This window comes from Vulpes vulpes, chromosome 7 (assembly GCF_048418805.1).
Source record: "Vulpes vulpes isolate BD-2025 chromosome 7, VulVul3, whole genome shotgun sequence".
NCBI classification, from domain to species: domain Eukaryota; kingdom Metazoa; phylum Chordata; class Mammalia; order Carnivora; family Canidae; genus Vulpes; species Vulpes vulpes.
Window position 1 is genome coordinate 106,619,060 of NC_132786.1, and position 24,070 is coordinate 106,643,129.

Genomic DNA, 24,070 nt, shown 5'->3' on the forward strand with positions numbered 1-24,070 from the left:
TCACAAACACATTCTGAGGTAGAGGTGGTAGTGAAGGTTGAGGGGGAACATTTCTAATGACCTTGTACTCAGTGAAAGAGCAGGTCATTTCCTTGAGAAGGCTGAGTGGACTGGTTAGACAAAATCAGAATGGAAGATGCCCATAGTTTCTTGGTTTTAAGGTAAAACACCAAGCCTTTCCCCCCTCAACCTCTTGCCAAATTTAAGTATAAAGATGCATCTAAAACTTGATGTTTTTATTTAAGGTAGGACCATTTCTTTTTCTTGACAAAATTATTTAAAAAATATGTGCATCTTTCAATTGAAGAGGTATTAGAATTGAGGAAATGTAGTAGTTGCCTAGTGATTCCAGATGTCTCCTGCTGGGGTGATAGCACATCACAGTCCAGTCAGTTGTGATCATGGCATTTACTGTAGTGACCTTCCAGAGCCTGGGGACCTGTATGGAGAAGAAAGGAGGCTGGGGATTGGAAAGGGGAGTAAATACGAGTTATCAGTGCTTGTGCTGCATTGGCGGCAATGGAAGGATGTTTCCCCCTTTTCCCTCACTGAAAGAAACTCTGCTGTATAGGAATGGTCTACAACATCTGGAAGGTTTTTTTGTATTACAGCTCCTTATACATTAGCTTTGTGTCTTTGTCTCTTTGAAGTAGAGGGAAATAAGTTTCTCTGGCTCTTTCTGAGCTCACAGAGTCCATTGTTAATTTCACTGCTCTTTGCCCTTAGCATGACCATGCTTTGAGTTCCAGTGGCCTCTTTTAGCTGTGTATCTGTCGTAGACTGTACATTTTGGTTATTTACAACTTGCTGCTATTTTCCTGCTAAATTAAAAAAGCCCTGTGATGTCCTGTATTGTCTCTTTGGGAGGTATTGGGAAGGTATTTATAGTTAATATGACATTTTATGGAAGGTATTTATAGTTTGGGAAGGTATTTATAGTTAATATGACATTTTATGGAAATTATTGTCATTTAATAAGTATTCTAATTAATATTCTATTTTAGGCTATTATTTTATGGAACCGAAAATGGCTTAAAAATACAAAATGAAAGCTATTACCATGTTGTTTGTTGATTATATATATATATCACAATAAAAATTATAATAAGGATTTTAATGGCAAGACTGAGAAGTTTAACCTGTCTCTAAACCACACATGGTAGCATCCCATATTAGATGTAGTCATTTTAAGGTGTTATAAAGGACTGAGAGAATAGATGAAGCTGTAGCAAAAACTCATGTCATTATAAATCAGACTTCCATGTAGTTTGGAATGTGACATAATTACCATGCTTTGCAGATTCTATATTCTTTAATTTATGTGATACAAATGATAAATAACTAAGTGATATTTGTTCCCAAAATTACTTTTAGAATATCCTGAAGGATTTAGCCCAGTGAATTCCTTTATTCATATGAACACTAATCTGTACTATTTGCAGAGAAGATTTCTACCACAGTGTACAATGATAATTAAAACTTATAATGACTATCCTAAGGAACTGGGAAGCTCTGAGAGACTTTCTAAGTTGTCTACAATTCAGAAATGTTCGGCAGAGTTTATTGTCTTTTCTTGTGTTTTCATTTGACTTTGATAAAGCAGATGCTCTTTTAAGTTCAATTATTAAAACATACTAGTCTGAGTCAGGAGAGGCTAGGATCTGCTGCAATAACAAATCACTCCAAAGCTTCAATGGCTTAAAACAACAAAGTCTTTTTTCAACTGCCCAAGTAATTTCTATTGTACATTTTTATTTTAGCTTGGCAAGACATTATTCGTTATCCTTTAGAATTCAAAAATGCTCTTCAGAACCCTTCAAGAGATTTAGGATGATTGAGGGGCCACTATTTCTAATATTGTGTATTGCCATGCTAAAGGAGAGAGGGTCTTGCACCAGGAATCAGCTAGCATGTGAGTGACATATCACTTCCATTCCTGACTCCATGGGTAGAACGAGTCATATGTCCCCTGCTACCACAAAAGGGCCAGGAAATCCAATCCCACCATGTGATCCGAAGACAGACAGCTGTAAACATTTGAAAGCCACATTTTAAGCGACTGTAATATTACTCTTTGAAAACTAAAAATAAAGTGTTGGTTTACTACACTGTACAAAGTATAGAATACTAAAAATGATTTGTCATTTTACTATAAGTCATCTGTATACTTATAAAAGATCACATGAGTGCAATGTGCAAGGTCTTCCTAAACAGAAACATACTATACAAATGTCACATGCACATTTGTAGGTATTTATGTCAAACAGTTAAATATGACATGTAGTTCTTTCCCAATGTCTGACATGAATCAAAATTCTTTTCCTGCTTCATGCATTTTTCCTACTTTTGGTTAATCTATAGATAATGTCTAGCATATTTATTATGCCTTAGACTACTTTATACTATTTTGTAGTATACTATTTTATACTATTATGTAGAACAGTAACTACTAGACAGAAGTTCCAAATAGTTTTGCAAAACTCCAGTGCTACTTAGGTCTAAATTCATTTTTCCATAGTGGACATGTTTTTCTCTCATATATAGGTAGAAATAAGAGCATTTTACTTTTGTCATGCTGCTGCTGTTAGTTTCTTTGTGAACATATGTGAGCATTCATTCAAGAACTCTTATTTGTTGAAGATATAGCATATTTCTATTGTATCTATTACTTGAATACTTTCGGCATTGTTCATTTAACTCTTTCTCATTTATTCTTTAACTAAACACAAATTTAAGATCTTCCCTCAGATGCAAACCTCTAGTTCCTAAGGAAATATCTAGTTGACTGATGAGTCTTTTCGATTGATTATATTCTAAGACTATTTAGGAAGTAGAAGCCATTAAAAGGAATTCCCAGGGAAAGTGTAGGGAGTCAGAGATGACATCAGGCAAAGGTCTCCAATTTCTTATTACTATTCAGCCAGATTTTACTGCAACCTAGTTAAGTTCCTGGTAAACGATAATGGAAATAATGATGCATATATTTGGGTCCAATCCAAAGGAATATCTCAGCACATTTGCTTGCAAAAAATAATTTGGCATTTAACTTAGCATGCTTTCATACTTTTTCAGAACTAATTTTTTGTTTTGCCTGTCACATATGTAATGCTGAATACATCTTTTTCTCCGTGATGGCAAATATATATTATAAAACTGAATGGCTCCTCTCCCTTTCCCCCCCCTTTTTTTTTTCTATTTGTCTGACAGCGCTTCCCAACAGAGGACCATCTGATGATTCATAGGCACAAGCATGAAATGACTTTGAAGTTTCCCTCAATAAAAACAGACACTATGTTATCAGGTAAGGAGCCATCAGGCAAAAAGGCTTTGGGTAAACGGATCAGCTGCATGAGAGATAATTATTCTACTTATGATAGGATGATTTCCATTGGCATATTCTGTGCCATGAAGATGTATATTTCTAAGGTACAGCAGAGACTTAAAATAATGGTAAGCAGAAATGTAATCAGCTAATGTGGTGTTCACTCAAATAACTGAAGAGCTGTGATTTCTCATTTTCAGGAATGTAAAATATTTATTGCTATGAAAGTTGGCTCCATATAAGTATTTTTAGAAATCACATACCTGTAATCACTCAAGCAAAACATCTTCATTGAGCATCTCTGATGGGTACTATACAGTTCTGAGTACTATGGGAGATGTAAAGATTGATATGATTCCTGTTCTTGAGGACATCATAATATAGTGTACATGTGAAAATATAGTTAAACTAGAGGATTATCTGTGATATATTTCACATGAGTATTGTAAGGAAGATTCTATTGTGGCTTTAGTAGAAGGAGCTCTCTCTCTCTCTCTCTCTCTCTCTCTCTCTCTTTGTTTTCACTGAGGTGACCATTGAATTTTTTTTTTTAAAAGAAACAGTATCTGCCTCATAAGTGGGAGGTTAAATGAGATGATATAGCATGGAGACATAGCAAGTGCTCAGAAATGTGAATAGAAATAAATAACAATCCCAATGAACTCATCAAATAATTGCCATTCCTTCCCATTTTGATAGGTGGTGCAGTAAATTAAAACAGTGGGCAGGGCTCGGAGTGAGGAAATCTGAACTCTAGCATGGGCTTTGCCTCCTCCGGCCAGATGACCTTGAGCCACGTTAGTGAATCCTTTTGGGCCTCAGTTTCTTTTTCCATTAAAGGGGAATGATTTTGTCTGCCAGTCTACTCCACAGCCTCACTGTGAAGATCCAATGAAAGAATGTAAGTCAAAGTGTTTCCTAAATCCTGGCGGGTAATTGAAGCATTTCCTGTTACCCTTCTTAGGCTAGAGATATTTCACTGAAACCACTATCTCCTTGGCATCATGAAAGAGATAATATGCCCATAAACATGCTTTAAATGATATCAGAAGAGAAACTGACTGCCCTGGCAGGCCTAGCTCATATAACTTAGCATTTCTATGGCACTTAAATTTTACAAGTATTTTATTATCCCTATTATTAGTAGATCGTCTAAGAGTTTTATCAGGCAGGTTATTATTACAACTCATATTTTACTGATAGAGAAGAAGGGTCCTATGGAGATGGAGCAGCTTTTCCAGGCTTACCACACAGGAAAAGATGAGGGTCCTTGATGGTGCAGTCCCAGCTCCCTGATGGACATGGCTGCAGCATTCTCACACTTCACTACTTGATATGCACGATTGTGTACTTCTGGTGCCAGAGCCATGCAACATGTCTTCACAAACTTGCCAGTGACTTGTTGATAGTACAGATGTGTTGTGGTTTAGAAGAATTCTGTTTCAAAGGCAGCCTCTTTGCCTTCACTGCCACCTACCACCTCTCTCTCAGCCTATTTGCTTGAATTGAAATAGTTGGCTCTTCAGAAATAGTTTTATGTTTCCTTGAGTCTAGAAACAGAGATACAGAAACTTCAATCTGTAAGAATTACCAAGGCCTGGAAGGGTTAGGAAGGATAGTCTGTTCTTTGGTTTATTATGTTATATCATTTATTAGGTCGTATACCTTCATAGTTAAAAGATGAGCATATCTATGCAAGTAGCAGGACTGTAGACCTTGCAGTTCTCAACATTTAAATGTATAAGTTCTCCTTTTGTTTTTCTGAAATAGAATTCTGAAAATAGGTTCCTTGGTGGTAGGAGAGTGGGAAGTGGGTGTTAAATTATGTGGAGATATTACTGCTTACTGGTAAGTACCAGGTAGTATCTTTCAGGTACAAGGAGCCCCATCCAAAGGTCTGAAAAAAAAAAGAATTAAGGATGTGTAAACACTTACATATATTGCCTATAAACAGGTTTTTGATCAAGCTCTTGTAGCTTTTCAGTTGTTCTTACCAGATCTTTGTTAGCTTGAGGCCATTGCTGCCAATAATTGGCAGTGTCAGGTGGAAAATTGTTGAGAGGAAAGTCTCTCTAATTTTTATTATGTCAAACTGAGTAAGAAAATGAAGGGAGAAATAAATATGAGGGAAAATACCATGAATAAAATATTGGCATATTTTCTTCTTTCTTATGGTTTATGTTGAAGCTAATATGAGGCCATTTTATACTCCAAGTGAAATTAGGTGCTACATTTTTACACTTGCTACCCACATTGCATGCTTGTAGTGTCATTGAATTTTCTTGCTGGAACAGAAACAGAGCTATTCAGTCCAGCTCATTACTTTGCATTTAGAGGACTGAGGTCTACTATATGTCATAGGCTAGTGTTGTCTACACTACATTGTAATAGGCTGTCTTTTGGGTATTTTTACTTTGTTAATTTTTTTCTAAGAAAGACTTCAGTGTATTTATCTCAAACCTCATATTACTTTTAGCATATCAGATTGTGATTGCAAGTATGACTGAAGTTTTACTTATCATATATCTTGATTTATTTAGATTTGAATTATCAAAGGCTCTAAAATCTACTAAAGTACTTATTAGAATTTTATTTCTGAATGTGCTTATTTTGTGGCCTCTCTTAAGGATGAATGATTTCATACAGCTTGAGATAAAGTAACAGAAACAGTAAAAATAGCAGAAATTAAATCTAAATCAGCAAGCATAAGCCAGGACAAAAATCTTCAAGTCCCTCTTGGGCCACTTTTTTTTGCAAGCAATATTCAGTTATACAAAATTTCATTTAAATGAATTTGAATTTGACACATATGAAGAGGAAGTATGGTAGGTGTGTTCATTACTAATTTCAGGATATCTTGTTAACTTGTAGTTTGGAAAATCACTTTGTCCTATATTAATTGCAAATATTCAAGTCAGGGAAATTATTAAGATGCCATAGATATGCTTTTTGAAGTTAAGAGTCTAAAGAGTTTTAAGATCTAAAATGATTTCCTAGCTTTGCCATAAAGTCCATTTTATTTACACCAGGTACAATTTACTACTCAAAATGATTGTAAATGATCTTTGACATGCTATAAGGCAGAGTAGTAAAAGTGACAGTCATGATGTTTTATTAAGATGAGTCTGCTCCTTTGGGTTGACAGTAAACATAAAACCTCATTCTAAAGGGACAGTGCTAGTTGGAACATGAATGGGGTGGTGATGGTGGATTCTGAGCCCCTCCCACCTTGGTCCTTCCATTTTTCTTTGGTCCATGTGGGTCATTTCCAGAGTCCTGATATGATGATGGACTTGAATCATTCCCTTCAGCTGTTCTTGTTGTGATTGAAGATAATTTCATGGTGAGGGAAGTTTTGAAGTTTGGTGAAGTGCCAAGTTTGAAATGGGAGCCCATTGAGGACAATATACTTTTACACACAGGTTGCAAAATTATCAGCTCTTATGTGGCAAAAGATCTATTTGGTTTGAAAATTATTTTAGTATTAGAGCTAAAGAGTATGGTGTTTAGGTCTGTTTTAATGGTATTATGGTTAGGTATTCAGGAATTCCCATATCTTGCCCTGTCAAAATCCCTACCCCCACTTATTTAGAGTTCCCAGGTTCTGTACAGGAAAAAAGCAGAGCGGGAATCAAGTGAAGTTTTATTTATAGCCAGAGAAGCGAATAATCCAAATGAGAAGTATGTTCACGTATGCATGTGTGTATTGTGTGTGTATGTGTATGTTTGTGTGTGTGTGGTAGAAATATTGACCTAAAAGATGATGGATTTTGCTTTATGAAAAGGAAGTGAAGCTCAAGAGTGTTGCAGACCTAATCAACATTTCAAGTGGGAAGCCTGAAAAAGAGATGCATGAAACCATACCTTCAAATGCCTAATAATCCACATCAGATATCACAGCCCAATTAATGCCAAAAGGAACTTGAATGTGCTTGGAGGGAAATGAGGACAGGCACCAGCTGAAATGTGGGAAGAGGGGCCAAAGTTGCCCTTCCACTTCCACTTATTCATCCATTCAACAAATACTTATCAAGTGTCTGCAAAGATCCTCTTGTGCTAGGTGCCAGGTATGCCCCACTGAGCAAGACAGATGGGGTCCCTCTTCCATGGAACTTACAATATTCTGCTGGGGGTGAGGAGGCACCTCTTCTTCATCCCCCCATTAATAAACAAGAACATACGAGTTAGTGATGAGTGCTCTGATAAAGATGAAGCATGACAATGTGAAACAAGTGGCCAGCAAGCTGCTAAAGGAGGTCAAGAAGGGCCCCTCTGCATTAGTGGTATTTCAGCCAAGATCTGATGCTCAGCACTGTGGGCTCAAGCGTCCTTTCTCCCTGTCTTCTGAATATGGTGAGACTAAAAGTGGTGACACCACACCACCAGATGTGATGCAGCTGACACACAGAAGAAAGTTGAGAGAGACTGGGTTCATCATTCCATCTTCCTATTCCTGTTGGATGGCAGAGCATCTACCACCAAGTGACAATATAGCCCCTCTCAGAACCCAGTTGTGTCCCTGGAGTAAGTCTAGAATCAGGAACTGTCTCTAGTTCCAGGCTCTAAACCTAATTCTCACCATGGAGAAAGCAAAAATGTTGTTCAATGGAATAGAACATTTATCTTTAAGAGATTGATCATGATTAATCAGATAATTGCAGAACCCTGATCCATTGCTCATGGCTGTTAGCTACTAAATAATCTATGGACATTTTTTTTAATTTTTAAAAATAATTTTTAATTTTTTTAGAGAGAGAGGGTAAGGAGGGACAGGGGGAGAAGGAGGGAGAGAATCTCAAGCAGGCTCCACACTCAGCATGGAGCCCGACACAGGGCTTGATCTCATAACCTGGAATCATAACCTGAGTGAAACCAATATACAACCAGCCAATTAATCCAGCCAGCCTGGGGAGCCACCCAGGCACCCCAATTCATGGGCATTTTATTTATTTATTTATTTTTTTAATTTTTGTTTATTTATGATAGTCACAGAGAGAGGGAGAGAGAGAGAGAGAGAGAGAGGCAGAGACACAGGCAGAGGGAGAAGCAGGCTCCATGCACCGGGAGCCCGATGTGGGACTCGATCCCAGGTCTCCAGGATCGCGCCCTGGGCCAAAGGCAGGTGCCAAACCGCTGCACCACCCAGGGATCCCTCATGGGCATTTTAAAGGGGAAGTCAGAGAAAAGGTGATATATCTCATTCTACATTCTTTTTGGAATGAACTACTATGTTAAAAAAAATAAGAAAATAAATCTCTCTCTCTCTCTTTCTCTCTCTCTCTCTCTCACACACACACACACACACACACACACGGAACATACCTCCTCTTCCATTGATGGTAAAGGTATATAGTGACTTCTCACTATTGAAATTAATCAGGTCTCTATGGAACAGAGGATGGTGGAAATGGCTCGCACTGGAGGACAGCATGATAATAACATAGCTACCATTTATTGCCTTATCTTATGCCTATAATTAAAGCTCCTGCTTTACATACATTATGTCATTTAACCCTGGCCACTCTTTGCATACAAAGAAACAAGATTGAGAGGATAAGCAGTTTGTCCAAAGTTCCTGTCTATAATTTTCTCATTGTACATGTAGATTTGATGAGCTACATGCACTAAGAATGTGTTTTGGTGTTAGATTTATATTTGGATATACATCTATGAACTGCTTTTATTTATATTATTGGCTTATTTCTTCAATAGTCATCAAATGGATAAAATAGTCAAAAGTTTTTGAAGATTATACTGACACATTAGCAACTAGAGGAATAAAGACTGTGTTCTTAAATCAGATTTTTCCCTCTGTTATGACAAGTGGCAGTCAGCATTTATAGGAGTTGTCAGCTTCTCATCCATGTTTCTAGCTGGTCAAGCAAGATTGAATTTTGAATAATTCACCTGAACACCTCAGAGGCCTTGATCTGTAGTACTCTTTATATATGAAAAACTGGCTTCCAGTCTGTTCCATCTGGAAACCAAACCAATCCCTTTCGACAAGGAACTCAGGCAACTGGTGACTAAGTGGAAATGTGAAGCTTTAGCTTCCACTGTTCAAGGTGGGGCTTGATAAGAAACCTCTCTTGTATCCCCTCAGTTCACCTAGCCTGCAGAGACATGATCTCTGTTAATAACCCTTTCCACCAGCTCAGCTCCTCTAACATGAACTGAGGCTTGATTACTTTTGGAACACTCTGGTTAGGCCATGGCTAACAATGAGTAAGTATGGATTATTTACTTGGTTAATTTAAATCTGAATCTGTGTCTTCTGGAGCCATGTGTATTGAGATGCCATTGTCAGAGCATTTTCTAGTTGATTCAAGACCCTCCTAAGGGCATCCAGTCCACTAGCTCTCTGCCTTGACAATAAATAGATTGTAGCATTCAATTCGAGAGTCTCATGTCTCAGGGACCTGGATCATCCACACTGTAGTCAACCATGAAGCATTCCACAACTATTGTGTAAAAACCAGAGTTGCCTTCGTTTGTCCCATGGAAGCACTGCCTCTTGGGACAGATGCAGGGAAATAGTAACAACAGTGTTATGGAGAGGACCCTATTGCTCCTATTGTGTATTCACACTCAATAAAAGGCACATTTATTGTAGAGGAGCCTAAAATTTCATGGAATTCGGTCAGTTGTTACTGATTGTTGCTCTTATAAAGGATTGTGTATTTTAAAATTCATTTAATATAGACTCTCTTAATTAAGACTTTATTAGAATTTACACAGAGATAGGAACTGTGTCAGAGTATTTTAAAGAAAGCATATGCTGAAAAATTCACTGGATAAATGTAACTATAAAAAGAATATTAAAACTGTCCGAGAAAAATGCCTTTTCTGAGAACCCCAACTCTTAACTAAAATAGATATGCTAATTCCAATACATTTCTCTATTGATTTAAGCGGCATTCTTGAGGAATTCCATTAAGCTGCATTTTGTTGGTTGACTCTGAGTCATGCAAATAATAAGAATGCATTACCCTTAAAAAATACCCTATAATTAGAATGGTCACTAATTCAAACTGATCCCTCTTATAACTGGTCTGAATTACTGGGACTTTTATAGTATTCCTAGCCACTGTCAATTTAATACAAAATGATGTAAAATTACTTCACATAGTTCTTTAGTGATAGCATAGTTTGAGAATATTAGACCAGAAAGAAAATTTTGCTTAGGAAGTTTACATCCTTCTTCTGTGGTATATCATGGGAACCCTGCTTTTACTTTTTTTTTTTTTTAATTGATGACTTGTCGCCTTGCCTTTTTATCATTGAAGAAAATGAAACATAGACAAACATGTAACTCAAATGCAGCCCTGAAACCGAATAAGGTAGCAACCTATTATTAAATATAGAGCAGACTAAACACTTTTTAAAAGAAGAATCAGATTTCAGGCTTTAGTTTTGTGCTTGTCACTTAGCCTTTGGAGTAATCATACTTGCTGGGGCTGAAGCACTTGATGCTAGGCAGACTGTGGACTGATTGGAAAACTTAGTGAGTTTTTTTTCCCCTCATAGTTGTAGCCATATACTTGTTGTCCTTCCCAGATGTAGTGGGGTTGCAGGATTTCCTGTCGTATAGCTGATCGGTGAATTTCTAAATCATAATGTCAAGCTTGTGGCACTATTTCAGGTAGATTTACAAGTAGAATCTCTGCATGGCAAGAATCCTCTACCTAGCTATTTACAGAGGCAGTAATTCTATGAAGTGGAACTCCTTTTTCAAGGAACAGACTCACCATTCCAGGAAGGGGCCCAGATATTGAAATATGACAGACCTTACCAAGAATTTTTAAAATCCCTTTTGGTGCCAGTCTTTCTTGTCCAAGTAGTAGAGAAATCCTAAGGACATGTAAGACAGGTAGAAGTGGTTAAGTTACTTTGCTTGCACTGGTCCTCACTATCTGGGTGTGCTGAGAAGCTGATGTGCTCTTTGCAAACTCCCTGTGAGAAAGTAACATGCAGCTGTTTATTCAGGGACAGTTCAGATTTGCAAAGGTAATGACAACAAAATGCTTTTGACTCAAGTAAGGCCAACTCAAAAGTTATTTAACTTTTAGTTTAGTTTGAGATCTGGGGTTCTTTCTCACATTCAGATGCTCCTCACTCAAATGGAAACACTGAAAGAAAGGTGAGCAGAAGTCCTCCAGCAATCATCTCAGCTCTGAGTTCCCACTGGAACCAGTTCCTGTAAGTGATTAGAGTGTGGCCTGTTACTACTGAACACATCTTAGATAATATCCACCAGTGGAGAACCAGCCACTACTATTCATGATATAGAAACTGCTGCTGCCATAGCCAGTGCATGCCCTTGGTTCTAAAGAAGGTGTGGTTTATCAGAATTTTAATTTATGGCCATGGATATTACTCACCTACTTCAGGTCTCATTTCAGCTGGAATGGTTATTTGACAAAGCATTCATGTGGCTGAGAAACTGACTCTTTTATTTAAGCTGCGGATAGATTTAGCTGCCCCTTTTTGAAGGTTTGCACATTTCCTGGCTTACTTGGAACTGGTACCATGTGGGATCAAAGACAGCCAGAGACCCTGTATTAATTCTATAAATGTTAAAATAAAAGTTAAGCTCCATTTTCTGGTTCCTGTTGTAACTGGAAAGAATAGTTCATTCACAAGAAGAAAATGAATTAAAAATTAGGAACAGTGTGCCTTATCTCTTCCAAATGTGGATATAGATATTTGTTTTGCTTTTCCCTCATTATATCATACAGCAAAGAAAGACATTTAGTAACAATGCTGTAGCCTCCATCTGGGTCTTCTGCTCTAGGGATAGGAGGGAACCAACTTTTTTTAGGGCCCATGTCTCCCCTTGCTTCACACTTCTTGTTTCCCTGTTGCTGCAGAGAGGCTCATGATGGAGGACATTGTCTTGTACTATCCCTGTGCCATGTTCTTTCCACCTCCTTTACTGATGTATGTGTGTGTGTATACATGTGCTGGACTCTGGGGATAATTTTGCTGAGAGAAGACGGAAGACATTTCTCAATTTTGCCTGGGGCTTGGCCTCCAAATGCCAGTCTGAATTTGATTTGATGGCCCATCTCATGAATTCATCTCAGAATTCAGGAGTCATATGGATCCTGCTGGATGACTATTCTCTCTACCTGGGATCATGACCCTCAACTTATAAATCTCCCATAGAGAAATATAGAGGAAGAGAAGAAAAATTAAAACCTGGCAAACTAAATTCCTCCTGGTGACAAGTGGTCTAATATTTCAGTTCTGTCATGTGTTGTTTTTTCAGGCTTTTTAGTCACAAAATGACCCAGAAGATAATAGAAAAGTCTGTAGGATTGTAACATGGTCCTATTATATTAGGGATGTAAATAATTCCAAGATATTTTAAAAGAACCAAGGACAGTTAGGATTGTCAATTACCGATACCATCATGTGACTCAATTTCTAAATGGGGCCTGGGGCGAGTTTAAGTTTTCTCATGAGTAAAAGGGGGAAAATAATTTTTACCAAATGTGGTTGGTGTGAAAACTAATGAGATAGTGCATCATACAAAGCCTTAGCACTATGCCTGACATGGAATAAGCACTCAATAAATGGAAGAATATGTACATACACACACACACACACACACACACTCACACACACATCCCTTTATTTCCACTGTCAGGTCTTACATATTTATACCTTCTTTTCAGGAAACTTCTTCTTCTATCTCTTTAGCCTTTACCTCTGGCCTAATTTCTAGTGTGTAGCCAGCTGTTGCTGATGTTCCCATTAAGCTGTCCTTTAAATGGTCATGTTTCTTTGACCTACTGACAGTGACTTTTGAAGAGAACGCATTATGGTGGTGATTTTAGGATTCACAGAATCATGTAACTTTAGAATTTTATTTGAAACATGAGGAATATGAGGTCCAGAAAATATAGGTAATTTCCCCCAAATCACATAATTTTTAAGACTAGTTTTCTAGGTTGTCAGCATTGTCTTTTATGCATGTGACAACATCCTTCAGACCTGGAGGAAAGTCTGGGCAAAGCACAGCATTTATTATTTATTTATTTATTTATTTATTTATTTATTTAATCTAAAATTCTTTTTTAATTTTTTAAATTTATTTTTTATTGGTGTTCAATTTGCCAACATATAGAATAACATCCAGTGCTCATCCCATCAAGTGCCCCCCTCAGTGCCCGTCACCCAGTCACCCCCACCCCCCGCCCACCTCCCTTTCTACCACCCCTTGTTCTTTTCCCAGAGTTAGGAGTCTCTCATGTTCTGTCTCCCTCTCTGATATTTCCCACTCACATTTTCTCCTTTCCCCTTTATTCCCTTTCACTATTTTTTATATTCCCCAAATGAATGAGACCATATAATGTTTGTCCTTCTCCAATTGACTTATTTCACTCAGCATAATACCCTCCAGTTCCATCGACGTCGAAGCAAATGGTGGGTATTTGTTGTTTCTAATGGCTGAGGAATATTCCATTGTATAGATATACCACATCTTCTTTATCCATTCATCTTTCGATGGACACCGAGGCTCCTTCCACAGTTTGGCTATTGTGGACATTGCTGCTATAAACATCGGGGAAAGCACAGCATTTAGATTGAGAAGGGGTTATGTCTGAAGGTAAAAGAGGACTTAATAGTGATAAAATGTTTACAAATTGTGACCTTGTGCAAGATACCTATCTCTCCATTTCTAAAATAATGTGCACCTTCCTACCTCACAGGGTCCTGTGAGATCTAGATTATAGATAGTGTGGGTGAAAATGTTTGTAAACTGCAAAATGCTCATAAATACTAATTTTATCTTTTATAAGCGCATAACACACTGTATGTATGTATATGTGTTCCAATATACATATACATGTTATGTATATATTGGGATATAGGTGTATATGTGTGAATCTTAATAAATTAATGTGCTAATAAAACCATTTTCAATCAAACTCAACTTTTGCATGACTTTTATCTGTAATGTCTGATTTATGACCACCTGTTATGGGATTTCTGTGTACTGCAAAGAGAATTCAGTATCTTGGAGGTTGGGCTAAGAATGAGAAAGAATGCAGAGGGGGATTTTTGCTGCATTGAAATCCAAGTCAACCAGTTGCTTAAGAGGTAGAAAATCCCCTTGCCATAGAGAATCAGGAGACCTTGCCTTAGAAAGGCTGAATACATGGGGATATCAAGCTATTTTCAGCTTCATGAATATTAAGCTATTTCTTTGAATCTCTATGGATAGTTTACTGGGATCAACTGCTCTGTGTGTGAATTAGAAAAGTAAATATGATTCTAGTTTCTTGTCATATAGGAATTTATAAAGAGCATGCAGAAATGGCACGTTCGTTTCAACTTGAGGGCACTCTTCAGTTGACTGGTGGTGAGGTAGGTGTTAGAGAACTGTACCAAAAGAGATTTGGGGACTGAGTATAGGTCAAGGTGGACAAGTGTCATTCATTATCAAACTAACATGGTGTGCTGTGTAGGATTGGGCGGGAATAATACAGTACATATTGGAAATGGCACCAGGGCCTTGGTTATACTCCTGGTATCATCACACATACCTGGGAGACCTTGAATAAGACTCTTAATCACTCAGTACTTCTATTTTCCTCATTTGCAAAATAATAGCATGGCCATCTTCTGTTTCTGAAAAAGGGACAGTTTACAGTTTTATTCATGTCAACTCTAGTATTCCTTTGCCAAGGAAGATGACTGTTCTTAGTGATTACAAAGGTGTAATTCTACCCTATTTACCTTAATAGGATCTTGTGAGATCTAGATTATATATCATGTATGTAAAAACATTTTGTAAACTGCAAAGGTTATATAAATATTAAGCCATAAATAGTGGCTTCAGAGCCTCTAGTTTTCTAAGCAGTATACTCGCTAGACAGTCAAGAATATGAAGGAAATTCTATTCCTTTTAAAGAGTTTTCTCAGAACATTCCTTTGGCTATAGCAAAGGAAAATAAAATTAATAATTATATTTTTAATGGATGAAAGCTGAATGTGTTTGACTTGGAACCTTTCATCATCCTCTGTGACTCTCAAAATAAGAGAGAATTGCTGTATTTTCCTTTTCCATTAAGAGAAAGGAATTAGCATGCTTGTTTGTTTCTTTTTGTTTGATATAAACATTTACAAAACGTTTTTTTCCTCCCAGCCCCCTGAAATCGAGCTTAATATTGGCTTAGCAGATTTTTTTGGCCTGATTTTAGCTTAATCATTTCTTTCCAGTTTTTTAAAAAAGTCATTCCACACATTTTGATGTGTATTCAAATGATAGGGCCCCCAGAAAGTAGATGATAGGATCTTTGGAAAGAAGTTTGGAAGACCCTCACCTGTGCAGCCTGCTACCCATTGTATCCCTCCTGCGAGATGTGTGGTTTTATTTTCTTCCATATTGTAATTTCATTTAAAAGGATGGAAGATTATGGATGACCAGTTGGCATCTTAATTAAGATGAGGGGAGGGGATTAGTGAATTGAGCTCATGCTTGCCCCTGGCTTTTAAGGAAAAGAATCCATGTATGATCACTCGGTCTCTGTTTTCAGATCAGACTCCGACCCCAACAAGATTCCTGAAGAACTGCGAGGAAGTGGGGCTCTTCAATGAGCTGGACTGCTCCCTCGAACATGAGTTCAGGAAGGCTCAGGAGGAGGAGAGCAGCAAGCGGGTAGGTTTGCTTGAATGGACACCTTGATAGGTGCCTCCTCTAACCTCTGTTAGAATCTTCTGTGTGGAAACTTAGATGGCACTGCAGATTGTGTGGATGTGTCCCTAAAATAGTATTCCATTTGCAAGTATTTGTCTAATGCTTTTTTTTTTTTAAAGATGAATCCCTGATTGTGGTATAATCCGTCATGGGAAAAACAGACCTCTGAAATAGGAAATTCAAGCAACAGAACAAAACAAAACACCAAAACCAAAAACAACACCTTATTCTTGGACCTTGAGTTGGATAAACTATTCAAAACTATTGTTTTACTTTGCTAAATACTTAGTAGGAAGCCTTTCATGGGTGTTGTATGCAGAAGACAAGAGTCCAAGAATAATTGTAGCAGTAGGAGAGGGGGTTTCATCTGATTTTGTCCCAGGTTCTCATTGTCTGATTTCCACAATCTTCCCGGTAGACCTCCACCAGTTTCAATTACTTCCCAGTCGTATTATTGAACATCTGTTGTTGTTGAGACAAATGGTTTAAATATACATGTGGATTATTCTTACAAATGTAGAAAATCCAGTTTATGAATGCCTCCAGAATATATTCAGTTTCTCGTAATGTTGTGGTTGCATTTTAAAAATCACTTTACAAGATTAAGGAAAGGAAATGGGGTCACAAGTAAATGTGATAATGAAGCTCTTTAGCATTTTTTCGCTGTTGCGATAGAGCATTATTGAATGCCCACAGTGTACTAAACAACACATTAGACACATTCCATGAGGAGAGACTTAAAATATGGAAGTTGGTTGAAAGGAAGGGCTGACTAGGTTGTAATGGATTCTGAAGTTCCAGCTGTTCCATCCAGAGAAGACATTTTAAAAGGCTCTGATATTTCAAAACCTTCGAATCCTCCTCTACGTGAAATTATAATAATCCCCCTCCACCAGATTTTTCATGTCACATTCTCATATTAAAATAATCAAGGGCTTGCCTCAAGTCTGTACTGCTTTAGAAAAAAAATCATGATAATTGGCAAAGAATACAAGAAAGGTATAAAATCTCAATCAACTCATTTGTGTATAATTAATTTATCATTCATCCTTGACACAACCACTTCCTCCACCCCTCAAGTGACATGAAAGGCTTTTTTTTTTCCTTTTTAAATTAATATTTAATACTTATTTGCCAGGCACTGTTCTGAGCACTTAAAAATTTAACTAAAAAAAAAAAAAAAAGGCTTACATTCTAAATTTCACCTAAAATGAAAATAACAAGGGTAAAGAAGAACCAAAAAGTCAAGTAAATTTCCTCTGAGTTATAAATTTAGCTTTCCTGATAGATGTGGCATATGTGAAAAACTGAGGAGTTAAGTTCTTTCATTCCTCAAGATAGTGAAGGTGGACTTCTTATATTAAACTGAACTGTAAGAAAAGGGTATGCTGGTTCGTATTGGTTTATATTGTCTTCATTTTTGATAGAATGGTTTTAATCAAAGTATGTGCCCTTGATTTTCCTACAGACATTTACCAAGGACAGCTTTAGGAAGCCCATGGCAAGGGTGTGGTTTTAGATGTTCTTCTTTACATAGTATTCATGATCTCCTATATGAAGCCTCATGGGAGGAAATTCTTGCAGATCCGAATTCTAGGAAATTGTTTGCTTCCCCTAAGGAACTGAAATATTTTCTCCATGTGGACATGAGAATCATGCAACTGGTTCTATTTCTCTTTTCACTTTGCTCAGTTAACAGAAAGCCAAGTTTACTGCTTAACTTTGAGAACTTTTTAGAACACTGTGATGAACATATTTTACTTCCCCCGAGACTAGACTTTCGCTTCTGATTTATATTTCCTCTGGTCCTGATTTTTTTAATTAAAAAAAATTTTTTTACACTGTACATTTTTTGTGAATTGCTTTTGAGTCATAGTGGGTTGAGAAAGAGTATAAATAAACTTTATAAATTAAAATAATTAGGCAAGCAGAGTGGAGAAAGAAGATATTATAGTTGAAGAAATACGTATTTTCAATACATATTTCAAATATATTTTTAAAGTGTCTTTGAATGTTGCTTTAATTTTTTAATTTTAGTTAGCATACAGTGAATATTTGTTTCTGGAGTAGAATTCAGTGATTCATTACTTACATACAACACCCAGTGCTCATCACAAGTGCCCTCCTTAATGCCCATCACCCATCTAGCCCATCCACACCCACTTCTCTCCATCAACCCTCAGTTTGTTCTCTATCATTACAACCTCTTATGGTTTGTTTCCCTGTCTCCTTTTTTTCTTTTCCCCCTTCCCACATATTCATCTGTTTCCTTTCTTAAATTCCACATATGACTAGGATCATATGGTATCTTTCTTTCTCTGAGTGACTTATTTCACTTAGCATAATACATTCTGGCTTCATTCATGTTGTTGCAAATGGCAAGATTTCATTCTTTTTTGATGGCTGAATAATATTCCTACACATACACACACAGGCACATACACACACATATTTCCTTTATTCATTCATCAGTCAATGGACATTTGGGCTCTCACCATAGTTTGGCTATTGTTGATAATGCTGCTATAAACATCAGGGTGCATATACCCCTTTGAATCTGTATTTTTATATCGTTTGGGTAAATACCTAGTAGTGAAATTGCTGGATGGTAGGGTAGTTCTAATTTTGACTTTTTGGGGGAACTTCCATACTGTTCTACAGAAGGGATGCACTAGTTTGCATTCCCACCAACAATACATGAGGGTTCTCCTTTCTCCACATCATTGCCAACATCTGTTGTTTCTTGTGTTAATTTTAGCCCGAATGTTGCTTTTAGCCATGTGCTGGCTTTGTGATGGATATTTGGGTGGAGGAACCTAAAGCCAGCTTCCCTCATGGTTTTGGGGTGGGTATTTTAGGAGATTACCTTCTTAAACCCCAGCTTGCATGCACTGAAAGTTGGATAGCATTCAGCCTGCTGAGGTATCCTCTTCCCTTGCCTCTTTCAAACCAGAGTAGCCAAATCCAGCTGGGGTGGCCTTGGCTTCTTGAGACCTAATGCTCAGTGACTTATCCAGCAATCAAATGGGCTGTGTTGGTGGCTTCTGCATAGCATTTCTTTGGAAGCCACAGGTGGGTAAATGAAAGGTAAGACTCCAATCTACCAGTATACTTTTATCCAAACTTTTGACCACATTTCTCCAACTACCAATATCCCTAGCACACTGCCACCCCTCAGCTCCTGCTTCATTTATTCATCCCCTACTTAGAAAGTAGGAATATAAGCTCTTATTCAATGTATCCCAATACATATATAGAATGAGGACAGGTTAGAGGTAGGTCATAACAATGGAAAAAGCCCTAGTATCTATCAATATTACATACCGAAGACAACACATTCCACAGTTACCTCAACCTTCCACGGAAGTATAAGCTCGTGGTTTCAAAACTCTTTAATAAGAGATGTTTTTCCCTTGGAAAAGCATCCATCACTAGCAGATATCACAAATCTCATTTTGCCCATGGCTCAGAAGTCAGACTAGTCCATGTCCTGAAACAGGTGAGAAACTTGTGTTCAGAATTTATTCAATCAGTAAATATTTTTGAGTGCTCATCATATGCCAGGCACTGTCTGAGTCACTGATGAATATACCATGGACTAAAGTTAATTAAAAACAAAACCCTACTTTCAGGTAGCTTACCTCTCATGGTAAGACAAACAGTAAGCAAGTAAAAACCATAAAACATATAACATGTCAAAAGGTGGTAAGTGTCCTAGTAGAGAAGGAGCAGAGGTAGTTTTGGGGGTGATCAGGGAGGATGCACTGGTGAATGGACATGCAGCACAGACTGAAGCTCTGCTTCAGAGCAGGCATGTATTGGGAAAAAGAGTGTCCCAAGTGGAGAGAATATAAGTGCAAAACCCTGAGGCTAGAGGATGCTCTGTGCATAAGAGAAACCACAAAGAGAAGGGTATGTAATAATACTAAAGAGTGGGCATAGGAGAGCAGATTCCAGAAGGCCTGCAGCCTTCAGATTTTACTCCAAGTGAAATGGCGATCCATTAACAGATTCAAGCAGAGGAGTGATAGGATCTGACTTATATATTAGAAAGTTCACTTTGCTTGCTGAGTTGCAAGTAAATTGTTAGGGGACAGTAGCAGAGAGAGACCAGTTCAGGAGGCAAATGGAAGAATCTAGATTGAGAATTATGGCAGATCGGTCCAAGATGGAGATGGAGGGGGTGGTTACATTCTGGTTCTATTTTGAAGATAGAGCCAACAGGATTTGCTGAAGAATTATCTATCTATCTATCTATCTATCTATCTATCTATCTATCTATCTATGGAGTAATAGAAAGGATGGAATCAAGAGTGAATCAGGTATTTGGCCTAAGCAACTAGAAGGATGGAGTTACCTGTGGGAAGATCAGGTTTGAGGGGTAACTGTGGAGACTGGTTTTTGACTTACGTGGTGATATTGAATAGGCACATGGATATAGTGGTCTGTAATTCCAGGAGAGGTAACCCATCTGGAGATATAAATTTGGGAGTCCCTGGCATATAGGTGGTGTTTAGATACATGAGACTTGATGGAATCACCCAGGTCAGTGATGAATGAAGATGAAGTTGAAAAGAGGTCTGAGCATAGAACTTGTCAGACTCCATCAGAACCTCCAAGAGAGAATATTCAGTTCTCTTCCACCACCAGAGATGACACAGAAGACTCTGAGGCGTGAAGAATCAAGTCAAGTGTAGGGACACCGGCAGTAATGCCGAATAGATTCCAGTGATCAGTAGTCAGCATGCCCTATTTCATGTTCCACGTCAGAGAAGAAAACAAAAACAAAAGCAAAAAAGATTTTTAAAAAGAGAAAAAGGGGAAGGTGAACTGACCTTTAACATTTGATTTTTTTTTAAATCGAAAGTATAATGCTTGCCTAGGAAGTGGGATATAGCTTCATCATATAATAGCAGTTGTGTGGGAGTGTGTCTGTGTGTCTGATTGTGTCTGTGTCTGTGTAAGAAAGGAAGGGCAGTTGAGAGGACTAGGAATGAACTCCTTTGTCTTGCTGAGAGAAATATAACATTACAGCCTAACGTGGTTAAGAACCCTGAAGATGAAAAGCACGGTGTGTAAGTGCTGAGTGTTGCTCTTCTCCCATAGGACCTAAATTTGACTCATTATGCTGATGGAGCAATAGCAAATGAGGACATTTCCATGCTCTAGAATTCCTACCCAAATGATGAAAAGTGCAGTCTATTCCCAGAGGGTACCGACTGTTGAACACATGGGAACAAGGGACAAGCTACAATCTTAAGATCTTGGATCCCAGCTCAACAGGAGTCACGGAACAGGGCATGGCCAGGTCAGCCTCAGCTCAGAAAAGTAGGCTGCTCCATCTGATTAAATTCTGTACCTGGAAATCATGTTACTCGACACCACCAGTTACTCAGGGGGAGAGGGTGCCGGGAGGGAGGCCCTCTGCCTTCATACACAGTCTAGTTCTGTCAGGCCTTAGCTGGCACAGCTGCCCTCTGGGGAAGGCGTGAGTGATGCTGAAATGGGAAAGAAAAGATGGAAAAGATAGGGAGTGGAGCAAACTTGCAACAGCTGCTCTGTTAGCATGTTGCTTCTATGACATTGGCTCATGTAAAACAGTCCCTCCCTCTTGCAGAAGTCTGGAGAAAAAGAATCTCTGAAACTTAAACTTAGTTTCATTCTGATTTTGAAAATGTCATCATGTTTGCTAAATCCTAGGAGATGAAACGATGAAACTGGTTTTGATCTTGGCGTGTTTTGTTTTGTTTTGTTTTTAATCAGCATGACTGAAAGGAAACACCCACTAGCAATGCTAGAAGAGATAACAATCTATTTATTCCCCCATCCCAATGACTGGAAAACCTAACTTTTATCTTATAAGCATTACTTTTGTCCTCCCATCACAGGACACGACAAATGTAAAACTTTTCAGCTTTCTCCTTATAGGTTTACATTATGCCCTCAGCCTGAGTAGACTCTGACACTGGAAGAGAAGTTAGCTTGGTCTTTGCATCCCACTCAGGGGAATGACTAAATCAGTGGAAAAGACCAGAAGTATTTCACGTGTTTTAGTTTCTGGGATTTAGGGTTAATGTTCACTGCCACATAGAGTTCACTGGCACAAATGTCAGTGAATCAAATGTGATCTGACGTTTGAGTGGGAAATAAAAACGCATAGGATTTTTTGAGGGGGGCTCCTGGATAGCTCAGTTGGTTAAGTGCCTAGCTCTTGGTTTTGGCTCAGGTTATGATCTCAGGGCCCTGCGATCAAGCCCCGCATTGGGCTCTGCTCAGAGGGAAATTTGCTTGAGGGTTCTCTCTCTCCCTCTACCCCCAACCCTCTCTTTCTCTCTAATAGTAAATAAATAAATCATTAAAAAAAAAAAAAACCTCATAGGGTTTTTTGTTTTATTAAAATTTTTTTTTGGTGGAAAGTAAGGGTTTCTTCCAAATGGCAAAATGCATTGTCTATTGCCTTGCAAAAAATGAGCACCTACTATTAAGTATATTTGATGTGGATGATGAGAGAAGGCCCACGGTTTGGAGGAATACTGACCCAGAGGGGTACCAGGTCACCTCTTCCCTCGGAAAATTTGTATAATTTGGCCTGAAATGGATGAATCCTCACAACCTAACTTTCTCACTGAGGGGAAAAAACGTTATCTCTTAAAGCAGAGGATCGAATCTCTAAAGCTAAATTGTTTGGCAGTTCATGGCTCTGCCTTCAGCCAGTGTACTAATCCAAATTATAAGGGGTAGTGGCAATGGTGGGAATTGTGGATAAATGTCTCAGCCTCTGAGTGGCAGGTTTTATTGTTCTCTGAGTTCAGTATTAAACATTTAAGTTTTCTTGTCATAGGTCTTCTTGATATTTGCTATCCCATGACATATGTCCTGGCAAGATAGAGGTCTTTGCCTGACATCTTTTGGAGAACTGATCACAAGGCTTCCAGAGGCTAAAGTTTGAATGAGAGGGTTTGCACTCATTCCATGATGTGACGGGTGTTCTCATAGCAGGTACTTATGTTTCTACTTTAAGCCACAGGGTGGAAGAGATTGGGAGGCCCAGACCCCATTTAAGATATAGCAGGAAGATTACTAGAAGAGAACTGAGCATTGATTTTGAGAACTGCTATTTGTGTTGGGAATATTACAATATAAAATAGCATTTTCTTGGGCCAGTATTTCCTGTTTGGCTGTGACTGGGTACAGAAATGATCAATGTACTTTATATTCATGAAGCATATTCAGACCCACATATGACATTGAGCATGTTATTAATGATGATTTGATTTTGGTCCCTTTAATTCACAAGGATTAATTATAGGTGGTTATATCAGTAGTATGTTCTCCATTGAAATGCAGGGGAATAAACTCTCAAGAGAGATGGAGTGTTGATAGGCCTAAGCTGCAGAGGGCCAGCGGTAGGGCTTTCCTCCTACCTCTCTGTTTTGTCTCTACCTCCTTGTCTGTTGGCTGTATCCACTCCTATGTGGTTTCTCTCTACACCTTCTCTTCAGAAAACTCATAAGATTTTGATACCGTAACAGTCAACTCCTCTGGACAATTCCTTCAACTATAAATGTAGTCTTCAGACTTGACTATGAGGCTCCGATCTCCAGCTGCTACCCACATTCCCATCTAATACACTTCTGCTACTTCCACCTGCCCCCAGACTGCTCAGAGCTCCTGTGCAAACTTGCAGCCAGGTCAGAGGCACGTGTCACACAAAGCAGGAGTCAGCTCTGCCTTCCCACCCTCCTTCCAACCCTCCTTCCCACCTCCTTTGCCCCCTTCACCAGGTTCCAGCAACTTCCTAAGGAAAGAGACCTCCTATCTTCCATCATCATTTCCTACCCGGGTTATTGGTGTGGATTCCAAGATTATTTTTGACCGCTAACTTAACTTGAATGAAATACCTAGCATTAAGTCTTGCAAAATTAAATGCATTTTTTAATACATAAAAACTAACCAAATATTTACAAGTCAAAAAATAAAAATTTGTTCTCGAAGCTCTTTTACTTCTGGCTGTGGTTAAGTCCAGAGTTCCTCCAGAA

At 38.2% G+C, this 24,070-nt stretch overlaps 1 protein-coding gene across 4 annotated transcripts in view; it reads left to right on the plus strand.

Moving 5' to 3' along the window:
• The window catches only part of CREB5 (cAMP responsive element binding protein 5), a 405,112-nt gene that overhangs the window by 75,426 nt on the left and 305,616 nt on the right, over nucleotides 1–24,070 (plus strand). For all 4 annotated transcript variants that reach the window (XM_072764623.1, XM_072764624.1, XM_072764621.1 and 1 more), the window contains exons 3-4: nucleotides 3,208–3,301; nucleotides 15,871–15,992. In XM_072764623.1, the coding sequence (XP_072620724.1) occupies nucleotides 3,208–3,301; nucleotides 15,871–15,992 (216 nt within the window). The remainder of the gene's footprint in view (nucleotides 1–3,207; nucleotides 3,302–15,870; nucleotides 15,993–24,070) is intronic.